Below are 22760 nucleotides of genomic sequence, written 5' to 3'. Positions count from 1 at the left end.
TCATTCTGCTTTTTTTTTTAGCAATTTAAATCTTATCGAAGAGTGATGAGTGCAAGGGAGCTGCAGGAGGGAGGACAGGGACCAATGGCGTCAGAGCATCGTACGACGTCGTAAGACATTTTAAAAGCGAATTATATATATAAACCTCATTGAATCGGTCATAATACAAACGTTTGACTCTCACTGTACGTTTTGTTCTCACACGGATCTCGTAGTTGATGCCCCCGGAATTCTATACTGTATGAAATAGCAAGGAATTGTCGATTCCCGTGGTCAGAATATAACGACGGTGATAAATCCCGAGGCACGTCTAGCTGCTTTTAACTATCGTTAACCATAACGTGACTGAAAAGTACATAACGGGCGGGTAATTATTTGCGGTTATGCGAATAACCGTGGGCTAATTCCCGATGTGCAAGAAGCTCCCTCGAGAACGAGATTGTTTCGCGAAATCTTCTGTCGTAAAATCCGCTCGTTCCCGGACGATGAACTTAATGCGACTCAAAAGCATAATCGCATAAACCGGAGTTAGGTTGTTCCGATCGGCTGTACTCGTACTTAAATCATATCGCTTAGGAAAGACTGCTTTTTGTCGGCCGATTGTTATACGTTGTTTATTTTGCAATTGTCGAAGTTACTTAATTTCAGGATACATGTACGTAGAAAAATAGTTGAAACTCCAGGAAATTTTATTTCCTTTGATCTAATTTTTCTAAAGAAGCTGCAAAAGTACAATTAATTCGAAGAGGTAGAAATTGAATTTTTCCACTCTTCTTGGGTCCATTATTTGGTTAACTTATGGTTTAAACTTAATCTCACTATGATAATGTAAAAATTTGTGTTTTTTTTTACTATGGTTAATCTAAACTAATGGTAACTTGAAAAGTTATTCACAAAGTTATCAGTTAATTACTGATTAATCATAGATGAAAAATACAATTTTTATATGATTATCAGTCTAATTATAAGTTAATCAGCAAATGAAAACTCGGACTTCAGACCTGTCTTATGATATCAGACGATATATCGGAATTGTCAGATATTCTATTCGCGGCGGATAGACTGGATTAAAGCGTTTCAGGCAAGGTTAGTCCTTGATTTTGCTACCGGTCCAGCACCATGGCACGCACAATGATCAGGATGACTTGCGGCGTAGATCGGTGATCGAGTGTCTCGCGAGATATCAGCTACCGCTCCGTCATCATTCGTGCAATAATTCAAGGTCGTCGGAGTACAAAGTTAATATATCTTGCCACGTATCTACATTATATCACTACCTTTTTTTTCGGCCGATCCGGTTGACCGAAGGAGATCAACGACATTACGTCGCGCGAGGTCGATCGTCTTACTCTTTTCTTTTATGTCACTTTCGCTCTCCCTACCATTCCCTTTCCACCATCCGGTTTGTTTGCGCGCTTTTATGAGCACGTTACACGTCATGATTAATCGATCTTTCTTCGTCGCAAATGGATCTCTCTTCCAAGTAGTCATTGTATTCGGTTTTGGTTGCGCCATGTGCCGTGAATGTTGTAGCTTTCGAAGCTCAACTGTAAATTGCGACTTGAAATGAACGTTCGAAATTCTTGACGCAGCTTGACGAGGCAGATTACATTTTTGTTCGATTCGCAATTCGCACGTTTTATTCGCACCTTTTAAACAAAAAGTGAACCGTAACCGTCGCGAGAACCGCGTCAGAGATAAAGATATTAAAGCAACGGCATGTGCCAAGCTATAATTAACGCAGCACGACGAGATATTAATGAAGACACACACGTACATTCGTTTAGCTTTGATGAAATAAACGTCATAATCGAGGACAAGGACGATAAAGACGATAAAGAATAGCAACCAAGTTGTGCACAATGTTGGACGACTAGGCTGTTTTTGATCCACCCTTAATTTTTCCCGATTTTTTTGCAATTCCTCGTCAGTCTGCTCTTCATGGCTGATCGACCGGGGTCTTTAGAGTCGGTCGGTCGAGTCTCCAACGGGCGGCACCCGCGTTTGATGTCGTGTGACGAATGTCCGCGTTGGACGCGCTCGCCTTCCTCCTTCTCCTTTTCCTCCTGCCCTCCCGCCCCGTTTCCCCGTTTCTATGCTCTTCTTTCTTTCGTACCCGCGTTTCGTTCTCGCGTTCTCCCTTCCGCCCGTCCATTCTGCGATCCTTCCGTCGCGGTTCATCCCGCTTTCTCGTACAAGAGAGAATCCCGTATGACGGACTTGGTCGGGTCTCTCCCTTCAGGAGCGCCAACAGAAAATTGGAAACATTCGATAGGGCCCCCGCTACCGTTGCGGCTACGATAAAAAGATACGTGCCGCCGCTTCGCGTCGGAACCGGCCCGCAAAATATGCCGATCCGTCGTGGATCCACGCGGAACAATCACGCGCGGTCGGGCTCTATGCGCTTCGCAGACCCGTAGATTTTCGCAATCTCCGCTTTCGTTTTAATTCACATTTCGCCTTCGTCGACTTTATACATTCATTATTTTCTCCATTAAATTCCTGCTCCTTATGTTCGTAGTCAGTTTTTAATTATAACACCGTCTTAAATTATATTTTAAGATGCTAATGCGACTGTCTGAGTTTATTGGTTCATCACATTTTTTAAGACCGTGAGATGATATATATATGTAATGTTTAGGACAGCCAAAATCGACCATGAATATCGATCTTATATCCTCACTACACTTAGTAATATTGCAAATTTTTCGATTAGTTTAACAACCGAATGCAATGTTACTATTAACGTTGCGCGTGCATTTTCATTGATTTATCTGCCACTTTCATAATTTCTTCGCGTTTTATCCTTCTGCTCGGAAATGGACACGTGTTTATCCTTACTTTTCTCTCCGTTCCTTTCTGTCTGCTACCGACAAACGAGGATCCCGTTTACACGGAAGGTTGAAGCAAGACCGTCCCGAGTTCTCTCCAATGAACGACAGTAAATGTGCCCTCTCGTGCAGGTAATGGCGACAATTATCCGCGTCGGTGAACTCGGCATTAAAATCGAATCATAACAACCAGGCTTGACCGGCCGAAAAGTTACCTTTCCGATTCAACGTGCTCATCAGTCTTCAAGATCCATAAATCTTTATTGAATCTTCCTATATAAACCACAAAGTATCCCACGTAATAATACTAGACGCGCGCGCGTTCGGTGTCTATGATTCTTTTATAATTATCTTCGTCTCTGTTACATTTTTGGAAAAAATAAGTTTTTTAAAATACATCAAGAGGAATAAGAAGAAAAAGTTGCATGATTAATAAAAATGAATATATGAACATGACGTTGATGAATATCAAAGTTTTCACCATGACAAGGCTCTAAGAAATATATGCTGTTGTATATAAAATTAATGTAACTATATGTCTGCAATATGAAGAATGCTAAAGTATATAAAATAACCGAGGTGAGAAACAAGCATCGTTAACATTTTTAATAGCATGACTATTGACATCTGACCTTTCCGCGCGCATGTGCTAATAACAAATGGATCTAATGGGCTTTTAATTATTCGCCTTGGATTCGTAAAAATACATAATTTTTGTTCTCTTTACGTTGATTTATCAGAAGGTTGTGTCATTGCTTTTATATTTATCGATTTGTAAAAATTTTTTCAAGAGACACACGCGTGACAATGAAAAAAAAAAGACTCGGTGTTAACGAACAGATCAAAATGTCTGTAGCTGGTTACAATGACATTGGCAAGGACATCGAAATATTACAACGTTATATTAACGACGATTATCATCGACATCTCTTTTTTTTTCTCACCGAAAGACCGGTAGCTAGAGGTCGGTAGCCGGAACACTGTAATTATCACCCCTAATTATCGATGCCTCCGAAGATAAGATCGAAGAAAGGACTACGGAGAGTGAAAGAGGAAGTCCTTCGAGAGCTAGCTACGTAGCCCTTTTTTCGCATTAGCCAATAGGGTGACCGCAGTGTTTCGTCTCGCACAGTGGACCCTCTCAGAAATAAATCAATTAAGCCGATGCAGGCTCAAAAGGCACCGTCATCGTCATCGATTTCGTTCCTGAATGCGTTGAAAATAATCGAGGTAGATTGCGGAAATTTCGGGCGACGTAAATTCGTCGGCGAGAGAGTTTAATGAAGAACAGTTTGATCGTCACATCACGTTTGAGACATTAGTTACGATAATTATAGCGAATCGCGTCTCATTTGCGCTTGCGTTGTTTCACGCCGCTTTGCTTCGATACTTGATTATTACTTGAGATTTTGTGACATTATCTAATAAAAACGCCTTATAATCATTCGTGAACTCAGCACCTAATCTACAATCATTTACATATCGCACGTACAAGCTGTAGTTGATAACGTTATGTTTTCTTGCGACGATCACCGATCCTGCTAACGGTGCGAGACGGTGAGAGCATGGACCGTTCGACGACAGGTGATGCATGCCGTGATACGCCGGCAAGAAAGTGTGGCTTAATAGACGTTGAAGAATGAAATGGCACAAGAAGTGCAATATTGGCTTCTTCATTATCGGCCTTCTCAGCGCTAGATATTGCGTAAGCTACTGTTTTATATATATGTACACATATATATATATATAAATAATTAGTTATTACCGATACCGTAAGCTGATTTTTCTGAGTAGGAAATGATTGAAAATGATATTGGAATTTCCGTGACCTCGGCTTTTTCCCAGCTGTCATCTTCGACTCGTACCATAAACGTGTCATAAAACTCACGTGACACAAGATGAAAACGGAGGTGGCCTGCATCCACCGAGCGGTAATCAATTCATGCTTCTTCGGCGAGGGATGGGAAGAACGAAGTGCAATGATTTGCTTGCGCGGACACACCCGCCCTGGAACTTCGGTTGCTCCATGAATTTTTCGGGACATTGCCCAATTCCCAGCTGCGTCCTATATGAGATTTGCCCTCGGGCATACGAGATTTTTTTCTCTCTCGCCCCGTTCTCCCCCAGGCCGCGGTCATCTTTTTTTTCCTTCTCTCCGCTCCGTTTCGGTCACTCGCGATTCTCGCCTCCTAGGCTAGCCTAAGTTAATATTAATGGGGATATTTATGGCGTTGGGTCAACAGCGGTCGCGAATCGAACCACCGCCAGTGCGTTAGAGAGCCACTGATAAAAGGAAATCTGAAAATGCCATGATTTATGAGCCTGATTTCCCCTCCCCCTTCCTCTCCCGCGCCGCCTCCGATGTCTTTTGTATCGTATCGGGTTCCCAAACGCTGAATAAGTTATGATTGCAGCAAGAGGGCGGATGCTGCATTCTTATTTTGCACTGTGTTGCGAATAGATATGTATATAATACAACTATGTGCTTCGAATGAGAGATGTTCGATAAGGATGGAGAACGTTCATGTGTTTTCGAGAGAATTTTCATACTTGATATAAATTGATAGCGAATTCGGTTGGACGCACTAGTGCATATTAAAGCAACTGTATCGCACTGATCGCACTTAATCTGTGTATAATAAAATTAAAATGCAAATATTTTGAATTATAAAATATAGACTTAACTTAACAACACAATAAAATGTATTGAAAATTTCGTGATTTGATCCATTTTTCTATTTATATTAAATATATTTTTATGTTGCGTACGACAGTTTTAATGCACCAATCGCACTGAGTGCATCAAATTGAATTTGCTATGAAATTTTTTAAAATATTGATAGACGCAATTATATCAATTGGGTTATATCAAAAGCATGCTTGAAATAGAGAACGTCGATTTAAAATCCAAGGTCGATTTCCGTGTAGTGTGTGTCGTGTTTCCTGTCCACTTCAACCTTTCGCCCTCGCAATGGTAACAACTAAGCTTCTGTTTGTTGATACTGACGGTTCGCTGTGGCCGGCCAACCCACCGTCGCGTCGGCGGGTTTAGCTTTCGGCTTCTCGGTGGCCTCTGCTTCTCTTCGTCAGTCGTCCTTCTCGATGTGTCCCCTCTCTTCCTGCCCCGTCTCTCGTCTCGTCTCATCTCGTCTCGTCTCGTTTCGTCTCATCCCGTCCCGTCCCGTCCCGTCTCGTTTCGTCTCGGCAGATGACGTGAGGAAGAGCTACTCTTTTCGCAGAGGGACATGTGGCGGCTCCTGAATGAGGGCCTCCTGCCGCCAGAAAGAGAGCACACTTTATTACGTCGGTCTCGAAGTATTTCACTCCCCAACGTCCATGAATTCCGTGTACTCCTCAGTGGTTCAATTAATCGAATTTCGATAGACGTGATGCTTCGTAGATGTTTTGAGATCAGTGATCTTTTCAAGAGACAAATTTTATAAAATACTTCTTGAAGAATTTAATCTCCAATTCATATCTTTATCAAATATAAGTAAAATGTCTATATGAACCTTCACGGTTTTTTGATGAATAAATAATATATTTAAATTTTTCGAGATATTTAAAAAAATTTGTTTTTTGAAAAAAAATATAGACATTTTATTTACATTTAATTTTATTATTTTTGGAGCCACGAAATCTTTTATTTAAATCATAGTTTTATACTTTACATTTAACAACGTTATTTTAACTTCATACCATAAATCTCTCGGAATGAGGGAAATTGAATACCAGTTACAGGATTGTTGTCACTCACAAGGCTAATCGAGATAGATTGAAATGGTGAAAAGACAAGACTCGGTTACACGGGCTTCCGTGGAAGCTTTCTTTCATCCCGCATTCGGAGTGCGTGGAGTTACGGAGAGATATTTATGGAAACGCGTACACGTGTTCCCACATACGCTTCGGTTCTATGTTTGGCCGCGCGGCTAACCCTGAATTTCGTCGCTCCCTCTTTATGGCGCACGCACTTGCGAGCCGTACGGTATGCCAGCCTCTACAGGTTGCTCCTTCGAACAAGTGGTCTTGGGTGCGTGCCGATAATACCGGACACGTGGATCTCGTTAATCTCAACCGCGAAATACTTCAAAACTTACATGGATCGCAAGGTCCTCCTCAATATAATTTTTCTATTATAAAAGTTCATGAAATTGTTGACACACAATTCCCATATATTAACATTATTATTGAAGATATAATTAAGAAATTCTTTTTTTTTCTCGATTTTGTTTAATAATTTAAATCTTAATTTAGAAAACACAAAAGTACATCATATAGAGGAAAGTCGCCGACTGACATAGGTCTCCTAAAGTGACACCCCCTTATTTCTCAGAAACTAACTATTGCACTTTATTAATACTAATAAAATCATGATCTGTTTAGTTAATTAAAGAAGTACAAACTCATAATTTATATATTTGTGGTTTATTTCTATATCAAATCAGCTAAAACCAATTCTATGAATATGAGAAGAAAATTCTTACGGTGTTCTTTTACAAAATTGCGTAATTAAAATAATAGTGACTGTATTATTGATAATATTATGTCATTTTAAATGTTTATAGTTTCATAAATTAGTTTTCTTTACAGAATACGATATATCTTTATTTATAAAATAGGAATGTTGGTATTATTGCCTACTATGTCAGTTTTAGAGCCCATTTTGTCAGACGCTTATTTTTGCATAACTTACGAAAAACTTAATTATTGCAAAATTGCAAACAGTATTGTAAAAATTGCTTATACTATCTGATAGAAGATACTTTTTACTTTGTATTTTTACTTTGTTTTTGAAGTTGTATTTTTACCTTTTGTTTAAGAAATATTGTCTAAAAACAAAGTGATATGTCGGTATCTCTACACATATATGTATTTGTTCGATAAAAACTGTTAGAATATTTTATTTTTACCTTTTGTTTAAGAAATATTGTCTAAAAACAAAGTGGTATGTCGGTATCGGTGACCTGCTTCCTCTACACATATATGTATTTGTTCGATAAAAACTGTTAGAATATTTAAAAAAATTTTGTTATTTTGGTAGATTGGTAGAAAAAATTAGTGTTCAAAGGAACGATTTTCTAATTGTATTAAATTTTCTAGAACACGATTTATGCTGCGATAAACTAAGAAATATCGGGAGAAATGGAGAGGACATAACTTTAAATTTAGTCTGTAGCAGCGTGTGATCGAATTAGCAGACAAATCGTATGCGAAGGCGTTTCACTATCGTAGATGACATGGAGAGTGGTCGGTCCATGCAGGGCCAACCGGACAATCCATTCTATAAGCGTGTGTGTCGCCTTCCGAGTCGCGGGAGTCGCTGCCTCGGAGAGAAGAGGAAGATTTGTTCCCTAATGTAGTCACTGAGCCTCGGGAACGACTCGGAGGGGTTTGCAAGTAGGCGTCTAGAAAGTGAGTAATGCTCACGACAAACGCAGCCCCCATGAGGTCTAGTGTGGCAAGGGAGGAAGAGAGGCTGACGTAAGCGAGAGAGAAAGAGAGAGAGAAAGAGATGCGAGCTCCGTAGGGGTTGGCCCGAGAGAAGATCCCTGCAGATAGGGTGCTAAGCGACACGCTAAGACCACCCTGGACTATCCGAGCGTTTCCTCGAGGGGTGATTCCGCCGTTCTACTCTGTCTCGCCGTCTTCATCTATCTCTCTCTTTCTCTTGCTCGTAGCCGCGGGACTAAATCGCGCTCGCGATCTCTAACGCTCTGCAATTTGCCAGTTCTCCTCCTCTTCTACGTTACTTTGAGCAGAGGATACCGTATCGCGCGGGAAATAGCGAGCCTGCCATTGTTAGGATCGATGCGCAACTGAGAAATAAATATCGCAATATTTATTGATCTTGAATTAAATTTTTATATTTCGTTTATAAGATGATACGTATATGTATAGTCTCGTATTTCAATCGTCTCTGAGATCACAATTCGAGTTAACGTCTTACAACATTGAGGTTACAGACATTATATTTCATTACTGCATGACTTATTTCTCGACGTGCACATATTTGACATTTACTCGGTAGAAGTCCTCGCGCAACGCGTGATCGACGTGTTGCTCAATTTCGACGAGTCGGGAAGCGCAGCAACGAACACGACGGTAAAGAGGACGGTGCCCGATGATGAAGGCGGTCTTTGTCCCCAGCGGAAGCATGGTCCGTTCTTTATGGACGTTGTGGCCTAAAGTGCCGCGTCCACGATGCTTCATTCGTCCAATTGGCAACATATCTTCTCCTGTGTTCTCCAGTTTAGGCAGTAATCCATATTACATATTCTACGAATTGATCACGTCGGATTCTTATCTCTGTTATTACTAGACTGCGGAACTTTATGCAAAATACTTAACTGAATATTAACTATCGGACAGTTTTAATAGTCAATCGTTGTTCGTTAAAGAGTTATTATGGTAAAAGGTGAAGTAAAAAGATTGAGATTGCCATCTGTAAATTTACAAAATTGCAAAATATGCATTTTATGCAAAACATTCAGTTAAGTATTTTGCATAAACTTCCGCAGTCTAATTATTACCGATACTTATATACATTTCGGTCTTGTGCTTTTCCACTATTTCGCAAATTTTCAAGAAAACTGCAGCGTAGCTGCAACAATTTAACACGGATTATAGATCGAAATGCAAACGGTATATTTAGATGTCAAAACAGAAAACTTGAACTTATAGATATTATAATATAAAATAAAAACTATATTTCTCTGCGAAGGAAATTTCCTGAAAAAATACTATAAAAATATATGTATTTTTATAATCACATATTATATATACCTGCAAAAATGACTTGAATATTCTGGATTATTGGAAAGCTTGCAAAATCTGTGATTATTTATTCTATTTGAGCGATAAGTTTTTATATGATCAATTATTGCATGTTAAGTGTTTAGATTTACCTATAATATACATATTAAATGAGTAAAATTCGTTAAATTATTACATTAACAAGTATGCTAGAAATGTAACTGCCTATTACGGTCCGAGCTGGATCTTCGTTGCTTTAAATAATTCAATCTTGAATTACTAATATATACTATATATGTACTTGCATATATACCATATTGTAGTCTTTTTCAAACTGCGCGCCGAATTGTTTTTCCGGACTAAATAAACGCAATTAAAACTACTCTAGTAATCGCGAATTAAATTGGCAAGCAATTTAATAATTTGATGCTACCTGCTTGCCTCGGTAGTCTAATGGCTCAGGACGCTCGTACGGTTTACAAGAGATCCGGGTTCAAGTCCCGGCCGAGGTAATATTTCTCGCAATAAATTTATTAACAGTTTTTATAGATTAACATCTTTATAACATATGTCGGCCGAGGTAATATTTCTCGCAATAAATTTATTAATAGTTTTTATAGATTAACATCTTTATAACATATGATGCTTGATGATAGCATCAAATTATTAAATTGCTTGCCAATTTAATTCGCGATTACTAGAGTAGTTTTAATTGCGTTTATTTAGTCCGGAAAAACAATTCGGCGCGCAGTTTGAAAAAGACTACAATATGGTATATATGCAAGTACATATATAGTATATATTAGTAATTCAAGATTGAATTATTTAAAGCAACGAAGATCCAGCTCCGACCGTAATAGGCAGTTACATTTCTAGTATTAATTGAGTTTCTCAAATATACGGTCAAAAAATATAAATATATTAACAAGTATGTATATGAAATTGATACGATAGTCTTTACGTTTAACGTTTGGAGATCGCATAACGTTCAGTGCTGTGTCAGGTTTCTGTTGGGATTTAGGTCAAACGTCATCGTGTTATAAGGAACGGGTTGGAAAAAATTCAGAAACGAGCGAGTGTTGGCCTAGCCCGTTATCCAATCGAGCGGAAAACTCATCAGTCACTTCTCACACAACACCTCCGCAATGTCAGTGACCGTCTAAAAAGCGTCCCTCCCCGCCTAATCTCCACTTCCTTTTCTCTCTCTATCGTCTACAGTCCTCCTTTCTCTCTATATATCTTTTTTCCTTTTATTCTTTACGTTTATATCGACGTCACGTTCGCGCTATCATGCTGCGATGATAGATATCTGGAATTACATTCGCGTTGTTTTACAAGAATCGTCGATATCTTGTGTAACGGTAAAGGAAGATGATCAAAAATAAAAGAAATGCATTCTTGTACATTTTGTTTAACATTCATTTAAGATATAATTTAGATTAAGGATGATGTTGTCCTGTAACTCTTAAAAGACACCTTGCAGTTGTGTTGAACGTTTTGCTTGTATTTTATGACTGTCGGCAGGGCCACTGCATCTTTTCCATAGCCGGTAGACGTAGAAAGGGACAGTATTAAGACATTCGCCACGTAACGGCTCCGGTCTACCGAAAAGCGTAGCCCTTGAAAATAATTTGAATAATTACCGACAAGTTTTTCATCGAGGATGCTAAACAGCTATAATCTGCCGTCTTCCTCGGCCCTTCGCGAAACGAAAAACAATGCAAAGTGCCCTTAATTTACTTAAAAGACCTTCGGAATGCTGTTTTTTTTTTAGCCACGCCCGTTGATAATGCTTACCTTAGATTACCTTCGCGTTTTCATGATTATACTAAATATATAAAATAATTCCAACTTTACAACGCACATTAAAATTACATTCCCATTGTTTCTATACATTGATTTTATAAATAGATGAATGAAGACGAGTTTTTTTTTATAACTCATGTATAATTATGCCATAATAATAATACAAAAGCAAATGTTTACAATTTCAAAGGCATATTCGGATAATTTATAAATATAGTCGACGTCTCTTTTGTCATATTGGGACAATTCTTAGCAGGACGTTTCGAGGTTCAGATATTAACAGACGCGTTGCTTGGAATCCCGTGGAGCACGTACGGTTTCTATTAAAGACAAGATACTCCCTTTTCGCAAAACACACGAGTGCCAGTGGGGATGACTCGAAGCAAGCCCTCGGTAATAATTTCTCCGCCGAATTAGCGCCATAAGTTTGGCGCCGCGACAGCCACGGAGACAATATTAATCTACTTTGAATTTATGCACTCCGCGGTTTTCCACCGACCTAGCTTGTATTAAGTCTTCCCGCAGCTTTTTCTCGTTTTTCCATCAAAATCTCCTCTGACATAAAAGTTTTCTTTGAAAACGAATGAACTGAGATATTAGTAGGTTTTTTTTTAATTCCCATTAATCGATTGCTAATACTTAAATTTTGTAAATAAATATATCATTCTTAATTCGTACATATTTTAACACGAATTTTGTCTAGAATTTTTATTTTTTTTTTTTGGTCTTGATTGTAGATATTTAGAAATGTATGTGCAACACGGTTTTCCTATTTTTTTTTTTTTTTTTTTTAGAAAAAAATATGATTTGAATAATAATTGAACTTTTGATTAAAAACTGTAGAAACTAGATGCACTGAGAGAATTGCCGTTATGTCGGTTTATTAACTCTGTGGCTCGTACTATTAAGACGTGGTTGAGCAAGCGGAGAGGGAGGAGGTAAGATTCACCCTCTCCGTGCAGACAGATAAATAACTCAGGACAGCCTGGGAATAACTTAAGACTTCTACTCTAATGATACTTGAGTAAATTCAAAAGATACTCATAGCTATATATGATACTTGAGTAAATTCAAAAGATACTCATAGCTATAATGCTTGATATTCCATGTGTGTTTGGCCTTTATATTTAAAAAATATATATTTAATTATATAGATACCTCCACAAAATTATTATTATTATTATTATTTTATTGTGTGTAGAGAAATTACAAAGCATACACAAATGGTGAGGCATCAGCAGAACTGCTATTATTAAGCCTCCCAAAAAACAAAACGAATTAATTAAAAATTATGTATAATAATTAAAAAAAAGGAAAAACAATAATTGTATGCGATATTTTATTTAATGAATATTTTTTTCATATCATCAATTATGGTTAATTCGAGACACTAATCTCGTAAATTATCTACAATGTTAATTATTCTTCAACGAAATAAGACATATATGTTTATCTAACTTAATTATTTAGTATGATTACAAGATATTTCTATGATTTTTTATGATTAAACTCTAATAATAATAACTTTATATGTATCTACTGATAATTTCTGCGTCTATACTGTTCTCTGGATCTTTTCTTTTTCATCTCAAACATCCCAGCAAAAAGTCGTGCGCATTCGCTCTCTAAAGCGACGTTAGAAACACGTAAAGCATGCGATAGCCCGGTATCTCGATCTTCGCGAAGGAAAAAGCGCGCATTGCAGCCGTACCTTAAACCGTGCATTAACCTGGAAATAAACGGGGTGCCGTTCGACGTAGCACATACATTATGCGCCGAACTGCGCCGCGTTCCAGTACTTTGCTACATCTTCGCGAGACCATCAGCTCGCGTCCGGAGCATTTCTCTCGATGAGTCCCGGCTGGAAAAAAAAGTTTTATGTTAAAGCCGAAGACCGCGGGACTGGGCTCGGTGCCGGGGATTAAGACATTCTCGGGCTAATAATTTTCATACCCGGCCATGAAATGTTTTGTCCGCGTCCGCCTTGCTTTTCTTACGCATAATTCACGCCCAGCAAAATGCCGCGGGCGTGTGATTCGTGTCGCGCTAGGCCGCGAAAATCGACGCCCGAACCGGGCGACAATTAGACGACTCTTCTTCGCTCGTCAACGAGCGATTGCGATGATTTTCGGATGGATCCGCGAGATTTTCTGCGGACAATAGGTGTCAGTCGGGAAGAACGTAGTGCCTGGAGGTGCATGGTTCGAGCCTCGAGTCTACAATTATGAGCCATACCACGTCGGGGCGAGCCTCATAACGAACTCACTATATTGCCGAGCATTTCAAAACTGGCCTTATACCCGTGTAGAGAGAACACTCTTTACCTGGTTTCTCCCTTCCTTCGTCCTCCTCTTTACGCGCTCTCGCCGTGGCCAGTGAGGGACGAGAATAACGTTTGGCGATGAAAGAAAGGAACTTCGGGGAATCCGTACCGCAGAGACTATGCACTCCCGCTGTCAGTGGCCTCGATTGAAAGCATCGACGATGATGTTGGAGTAGATGATGTAGCTTTATAACGCTAAGCGGTCGCTATGACTATGATTGAAAATTATTGGCGAAGAATTTTGCGCAGTCTCGCTAATTGAGATAGTCAATTTTTTAAATTTATTTTAAGAAATTTTAGAATTTTTTATTGATAATATTTTCCGTATAATTAGATACTTTAGTAATATTATGTAATAAGTTTTATTATTATTACGCGTATGTATGCGTATTTATTTTGTTATATACTTTAAATTTGAATTAATATATAATCATCGATATCAGTCCCGAATATGACATTGGATAATCAGTGAAATTCAGTTCAAAAAGAAAAGAATTCGAGCATTATTACATATTCTTAATTACAATACCGATATTTGCATGTCAGTTCCAATACCATTAAATGTATACACTAAGGCGAAGTTAACTAAGTTAGGGATTCCACGTTTTATTGATTTTTTAATTGAATTTCATTATGAATTCACTGACCCAATAACATACTTGGGACTGACATCAGTGATTATCTACTAATTCAGATTTAGAGAGTACCTATTAATTTGTTTAGCGTAAAGACTCGATTAATTTTCACTTCACTTTCAAATATTTTTCAAGTATCGATAGACTAGGCACAGAAAAGTCTAGGAGCTTTTATTGGGCACACGCTGCAACTTCACGCCACGATTGTACTTTACACTACTTACCCCTAATCGGTCTTGCTTTATTTTCGTAACCACGTTGTATATTCACGTTGCCTTTGACTATCCGCTCCGGTCGCCGCGATGATCTCTCGTCGTGGCGAATCTCTGGGATCATATACTTGAAAATAAATCACATTGCACAGAGGATGCTGCGGCCGGCAGGAAACATCGACCAGATGTGAGTCACTGTACCGACGTCGCGCGGAGACACGTGTGTCCAAGTCATTGGAGAGAGAGATGACACCCGCTATATTTAGTTCTATGGGAAAAAGGGGTTTCAGAAGCGTAATCACACCTACGCGTGTGCTGCTCACTCGAATTCCCATACCCACTCTTCAAGCGATTAGAAATTCTTTTTTTTTTTAACATGATATATGTTACTACACTGTTAGAAATGTAACCACGAGCTTCCTTTACATGTAAATGAAGCTAGTGATTGGTTATGAACGAAATTAAAAGTAATGAATAATTTAACTGAAAATTAAGTTACAGTAGTTACTTAAATGCAATAAATGTTTACATTAAATTTCATAAATTTTCATGAAAAATACATTAAATTGTATGTATATGTACACAAACATACTTTTTAGTTATAAATATATTAAATTTAATGTAATGTTATGAAATTAAATTCAAATTGTGTAACTTAAAAGTTAATGAAATTTAAGAACATTTCCAACAGTGTATATAATATCTAGTATATAACCAGTTATAATTCTTTTTATTGTAAGATATTAATCCCATTAAAGAACGATATCAGATTTAAACTAATTAATTAATGAAGTGATATGAGACTATCCTCGATATCGATGCTTCATGTAATGAATTATAAAAATTTATTTGTTTATTTACTTTTTTACGTGCTTAAAAATTAAATAAGCGATGTAAAAGTGTTTATTTTACTTCCGTATCTTTTTATGTGTTGTTCTATACTTAGTGTGCAATAATAATATTATTTTGCGTTATAATACCGTAATATGAACCGTATGTATCGTAATAGTTTATATTTACACGAAATGTAGTCGTATAATTATATAGAGGGACGCATAGATTGGTGGATCACATATGCTTCGAGAAGACGCGTGGGAAGACGCTGTTATAGCCGTTGGCAGCTGTTCACATGTGTATCCGATGCTCAAATTTAATACGGATCGTCTTTTGTGTCTTCAATGTTCAAATAAAACAATATAGAAAAGTTTTGTTTTGTACTATATCGCTTTAATAAACTTTAATTAAAAAAGTCAAATTATTATTCATTACGAATCACAAGTGTATGTATCATATATAATAACATTTATATGTTAAAGAGTGTACATTGCTCTGGCCTTTTAAAGCTGATTAACATTAAATAATTTGAAATAAAAATAAGAGTTTTGTTGTTATGACTGTGTAGTAATGTATCGCGAACATCTATGATTTCAGATTGATTCTCCATTAGAAAATGAAACCGATGTCGAGTCTGATGCTCACAATTTCGATTCTTCGTCGCCAGAGAAAGGCTTTAAAGGTGAGTAAAAACAAACTTTTTAATCTACTTTCCTTTTTCTCTTCTTCTCAGTGGATATTCTAAGGATATATAGAGTATATAATGCATGTATATATTTATTTAGTATGTCGTAAAATGTGAATTAAGTTTCAAGATGTATTACTCGTGGCGTTATAGTATCTCGAAATTATGATTACTCGTGCTCTCGTTTTGAGACTCGATGTGCGCAATTATGTGACTCGAGATAAGTAAGATGATAGTTACGATATGCAGACATACATCATTTATAATACTATAATTTCGCGAAAGAGCGGAGATTTCTCTCGCGTAGCCGGAGAATCGAAGGCGACGAGGATCTCCGGCGGGAAGCTGAAATTAAGGCATTCGTCGTGGATACACATACACCGTATACGAACGAAGCCAATCCACTTAAGGCGCCTCATCTCTCCTTCACCCCCTTTGCTCGCGCCAGGGGTGGTCGGCAAGGTTTTGTTCTCGAACAAAAATCTGACAAATATGCCGCGATTTGCCGAAGAATGGAGGCGAAGTGCACCACCCTCGCCCCGTTTCCCTCCCTGGCGGAGTAACTTCCACCCAGGGTCCAAGCAACCCACCCTTCACCCTTTTCCCTTTCTTATTCTCTCCCGTTCTCTCTTAGATTTCCGTCTTCTCTTCGCGATCCCTCGTCTTCTCCTTTTAAGAGACGGAGGAGGAAGAGATGGAGGGCAAACGGTGACTCTTAAATTACTTAGACCGAACAAAATGTAACAAATGACTGCGAATCGAGCCACTTATGCGATATTGGCCCATCACTACCATCCACGTATATTGATACGTCGCATTAGGGCTAGCCGACACCCTTCGCCATGCCGACTGACTATCTCTCCGTTTCCCGTGTTTCGTTTCCGAGAAGAAAGAGCTTTCGTTAGGGGCTTCATTCGCTGTGTAAACAGACTATCCGACTTGTTCTCGTTAAAAAAACTTATTTTCGCTAATTCGTTCTGAGTCTCATGATTTTCCGATGTGCTCGAACAAGATGAACGATGCAGTAGATCTTTAAAAAATAATGGAAGAGAGAGTGTAAAGCAGCCGCTGTTCCGGAGAGTTTCTCACGAAAGATCTGCGGTTTCGGGCCCTCGCCGAATATCAGCTTCTCTTTTCCTGCCCGCGCGCGCTCCTTGCCGAGTCCTTTCGTTATTAATGGTTTTCGCGAACTAGGTTCATTAAGGAGCTCACGAAACTCCACAGCGCATTCATGAGAGCGCCACCCCTTCCAGTTCTCACGGGATGAGGGGTAGATGTCGGGTACGTGCAAAGTGTCGAACGGGATGCTCGTGTAAATTAGTATAGCATATATTATCTTCGCGCTTTTTTTCTTAGTTTGTTTTTGAAGTGTTCTTATGGCTGCCATTTTTTCAGGCTAATATAACATCAACTAATATAAACAAGGTCATCTAAATTAAAAAAAAATAAGATGTAACTAAAATTAATCTTTTATTTTTAAAAATTCTGTAATATGTTTCGGACTTTACTTAGTCCTCTTCAGTCATACAGAAATTAACCTATTTTATATACCTAATTATAGCGCATGGATAAATTACTAATTGAATGTCAAGGTTTCAAATTCGATTCTTCCATAACTCGTTCTAATTCGAATGATTCTGTCGTTATTAAAAGCAACGAATTCCTCGATCGTTAACAAAACTCATTTATAGTCACAAAAATTAAAAACCTTGAATCGTATGACATCTCCCATCCAATTCCAAGTACATAAATTATAAAAATGTGGTAAAAGTTGAGGAAGATATTGAGAAGGAAATCTATATGAGTAAAATGTAACGATTTACATAAAATTAATTGTGCTGTTAACAATATGTTGTCCTGATAGCTGACAAGTGACGACTGCCTTCGTCAGGGTAGTGTCCTCAGGACAACATATTGTTAACAGCACAATCAGTTGTGTCATCGCATAGTCGGAAGAATCGAAATATGTGCGACCCATTGAGAGAATTTTGTATATGCGAACGCTGTTTGAAACCTTGGCATTCGATTTGTTTTTCCATGCGCTGTAATTAGATATATAGGTGTTTCTATATGACCAAAGAGGACTAAATAAAGTCCGAAACGTATCATAGAATTTTTAAAAATAAAGATTAATTTCAGTGTACATCTTATTTTATGCTCGTTTTTAATCTAGATGACCTTGTTTGTATTAGTTGCTTTTAGCTTACATACACTGAGAAAAAAATGCTGTTGATTCAATTAAAGTCTATATTAGGGCTGTTACTAACATAAGTGATATTAATTCATGTATATTTTTATTGACATAAAGGCATAAATTATTATTTCAATAATCAAGCCTTTATGTCAATAAAATATACGTATGAATTAATCATTTATGTTAATGACAGCCCGTAATATAGACTTTAATTGAATCAACAGTATTTTTTTCTCAGTATACGAGCGAATAAGTTTTACTTTATTTAATTTAGATACTAATGTAACATCAAATGTTGACATATATTCTTGTTTCGAAAAATTGTTACGTTGTGTTGTTACTTCTATTTTCATGTCTCGTGAAATGAAAAATGATTACATGAATATTTGACATACTAAATGTGACGTTTTTTTTCGTCTATTTCTTTAATATTATAACGTTTAAAAATGAACATTCTAAGTAATGTTAAATATTTTACACTTCACTTCATATTACAACAATATTAGAATTGTTATGACTATTATGAAACTTTATATTTAATAATAAAAGTAGTAAAGCATCCTTGTTAAATAAAGTTGTCTTTCGCGAAAACGAATATTGTTATACACGCGATGAAAGAGATAACGCAGAATTGCCGGGATGTAAGCGGATATTGAAAAAAATCGCGATAATTTGATGAATGAAGTCGTAACGAAGACATTAACGTATTCGTTGCTCACGCTTGCAATGGCAGAAGCAAAGAGCGATGCACCTGCTACTAGTGCGTTCAATTACGCGCATTGGACCCCGGGGCACGGATTATATGCGCCGAATTATGTAAAAAAAAAGAAGGCATCACCTTCTCTGACTTTTTCTCCAGCTCTCTCATCATTTCCTTGCTACCTCCGGCACAGGCTGGAATTATGCTAGAGCACGAGGTAATGCAATAATAAGTATAAGTTAGTCAGAAAACGAGGTCCTATGAGAATGGAGAAGACGGTGAACGAGTGAGAGAGAGAGAGAGAATCTTTAGTATTTGCTGACTTTATCATTCAGGACGAGCCCTGAGTATGCCTACTGTGCCATTTGAAAAGAGATAGTAATAATATTTTTACAATAACTAATAAAAAATTATAAGGATCAGTAATAGATATTTTTACCGATTATACAAGTCAGATTCATTTGTATCGTAACGTACAATATTTCTCGAAGATCCTTGGTGTTCTTGAACAGTGCTGACATTCGCACATGCTGTCTCAATTCTCGGCTTTATTGGTACGTAAGTGAATGCGTCGTGATAGCTGACGGAGAGCTAAGAATTGTCCGTGGAAATTCATCTCGTCCGTGGAAATTCATCTCGTCCGTAGACCCGACATGGCGTAAACGCGTCGACCGCTCGCACGTAGAGCAGCGACTTGGAGGCCATCGCCGCTCTTTTTTGCTATTAGCTAAGTATACCGCCTCTGGCTTATGTTAAGCCTCGGTAATTATTTGTCACAGTCAGCTACGACGAGAGACAGACAGAAGAAGACGTGACGAGGCAAGGGCGAAGGGGAGACTTTCTCTCTCGGCTCTTTAGCACGATAGAAAAGAGTCTCATTGATCGCAGTACAATTAATTCTCTCTTTCTACATCTTTACGTTTTTTCTCTTCTTTGTGTTTTTAAATATTTCTTTTTACGTATCATGAAAGAGACATCACTGATTAATTAGGCTTCTTTAATTGCCTATAGATATTTTACAAATGAAATAATGAATTTACTATGCGTTGAATATTTGATAAATTATAATGAATTTAAATTATACGTCATAAAAGTATTTATAGTACATTAAAAACGCATTTTTATTAATTTATATAATTTATAACACGCCCTTCGAAACAAATCATTTAATTTTGAATACATCATGTAATTTACTGTTCTCTCGTCAATTTATTTTTATATTACTTAAACATATTTCAACATAGCTTTCGTGACATTCCTTGATATCATATATAATAGCTTTAATTTCTTCTCGTTGCATTCTCATCCTGTTCGCATCCTGCAGCACATTTGCCTCCTCCGTCATTTTCGGCATGGTTCTCATTCTTAATGTGATTTTAAGCAGCGCTATTACCAGACTAGAGCATTTCCGTGGTTGCTTGTAAATTATCTCTTTTACTTCCATTCGTCTTATCGTCTCATATACTCTACTTCTACGAACAAAACATTATTAAGACGATTGTAAGACATGTTATTAAAATTCGTTAATTCCATCTTTCAGAGATGATTTATGTTTAATCTTACAACTTTTAAATATTATTCTTTCATTGTACTTGAAATATATACTTTATGTCTTTAGCTTATTTTACTTTACGAGGAATGCTCTTATTTTTTATTTTGCAATTATTTTTACAATTTTCTGTTCTAAATTAACGCAAAAGAATATTTAATTTCTGCTAGTAAGCGCTTTATTACGAATTCACAATCCGTACACGTCAACCAAAATCACCCTTGCGTTTCCGCATTACTCTAGGAAATCATTCTGTGGATAGATAAGAAAGGAGACGGACCACGGAAAGGGTAGACTCTATTCTCCGCATAGCGTGCGGAAAAATGTTTCACGAGAGTCAGTCATGCGTAAGGCGTTTCATCCCACACATTTTTTCAGTCCGACTTGTACAGACGAACACGTCTACAAGTCATACATACGATCGTACATATACAAATCTTGATGGGATCCACCCTCTATGAAACAACGGAGCGAGCTTTGATCGATTCGCTTGGCTTATTTTCTATAAAGAAAATTCCCTTCGGACTAGAAGAAAGTTTGCGCGCGGGGAGAATAGAAATAAAGAAAAAGAAAAGATACAGAGATGGGTGAATAAAAAGTGATAATATATATATTATATATATATATATGGTGTCCTATATGAAAAAAATGTGACATATATAATATGAACTTAATAGAGAAAAGAACTTTCTGGAGAACTTGGATGCATGTCGCTGCATGTTGGAGATATTGAGCAAATATTTATTTTGAGCATGTTATATTGACACTTAACATTATTATTCTTATACGTTTTAATGAGAATCTTTTAATTACATAATATTTAGGATCATTTGGTGATGGGAATGCGAATGGAAATATGCTATTTGTTAATACTTACTTAACCATGCTAATTTTCAGAAGAAACAGGCGTTGAGAGATGTGTATGATTTTCTGTAATATGTTGCTAATGATGAAGAATTAACAGCATTAAACCGATTAAATTAGTTATTAACCCTCTAGAGGCGAGTATTGCATATTTATAATGTTTATTTTACACTGTTAAATCTATAATGTCAAATTTAACTTAATGTGAATCGCCACTGCTTCTATTCAATCATATCGTTATTTTACACTAAAACAATGGTTATATTTTTACTAAAACGATAATTAAATTTGACACTATACAGTATCAAATTGACACGATATAGTGTCAAATTTAATTATCGTTTTAGTAAAAAATAACAATATATTTAATAGGAGCAGTGGCGACTCACATTAAGTTAAATTTGACACTATAGATTTAACAGTGTAAAATTAAATTTGTGATAAATTCGAGGTTAATTTGGAATTTCTGCAGATTAATATATATAATTACGCAAGTAAAATATAATAAGGCTTTATACTGTGCAGATTACTAGTTACATTTAAGAATTGACAATGGAAATGTATTATATATAGTGTACTGAACACTAAAATATATACCTTATAGTATTTCTAATCGCCAGAAAAGCTGTGTGCATCGATATATATCGATATACACTGATAGAATATACAACAATAAATTCTTTATTTATAAGACATTTTTTAGCAAAATCAGTAAAAAAAATTGTTTTTTAATGATACAATACTATTCTTAGAGAGTTAATAAATATCAGCAAAAAGTAGCGTTTCTCAGCCAAGATCGAATAGTATAAGTAACGCATGGTTCAACGTATCTCTGTAGTGTTTAAAACTCACACACTAGGCAGGCGTAGCGTTCGGATGCTTGATGATCGAAAATGCTCTGTTTATTTATTCTATGTTACACACGCGTGTCGATCGTTATTTACCTTTTAAGGTTCCTATGTGATTTTTGTTTCAGGAACGGAATTGGTGCCGAGCTGATCTGTATGAACATAATGTAGCTAATTTTTTCTAACATTTAATAATAGTTGATTTAACGCAAGATATTTTTATACACGATCTAGCTATACATATACAATGTGTATATATCTCTACATATATACACTGAAAAAAATTCATGTAATTTTACATGGAAATTACATATTCATAGCTAGAAAATTACCTAAATATGATTGAAAATTTATAATTATTGTAAATATATATAATAAATATATAAATATATATATATATAAATGCAAGAAGTATATATATACTATTATATATAATAAATACATATAAATATATATTTACAATAATTATTTGTTTAGATAATTTTTCAGCCATAAACATGTAAAATTATACGAATTTTTTTCAGTG

General features: G+C 36.8%; 1 protein-coding gene across 1 annotated transcript in view; it reads left to right on the top strand.

The window, feature by feature from the left end:
* Window positions 1–22456, top strand: part of LOC108769295 (ubiquitin carboxyl-terminal hydrolase 48) — a 62042-nt gene extending 39586 nt beyond the window's left edge. The window contains exons 16-17 of the mRNA XM_018520197.1: window positions 15992–16076; window positions 22363–22456. Of these exons, the coding sequence (XP_018375699.1) occupies window positions 15992–16076; window positions 22363–22385 (108 nt within the window). The 3' untranslated portion in view covers window positions 22386–22456. The remainder of the gene's footprint in view (window positions 1–15991; window positions 16077–22362) is intronic.
* The last annotated feature ends 304 nt before the right edge of the window (window positions 22457–22760 follow it).

The sequence above is a fragment of the Trachymyrmex cornetzi genome, unplaced genomic scaffold, assembly GCF_001594075.2.
Source record: "Trachymyrmex cornetzi isolate Tcor2-1 unplaced genomic scaffold, Tcor1.1 scaffold88, whole genome shotgun sequence".
In the NCBI taxonomy this organism is placed as follows: domain Eukaryota; kingdom Metazoa; phylum Arthropoda; class Insecta; order Hymenoptera; family Formicidae; genus Trachymyrmex; species Trachymyrmex cornetzi.
This window is presented reverse-complemented; position numbering and strand designations above follow the sequence as displayed.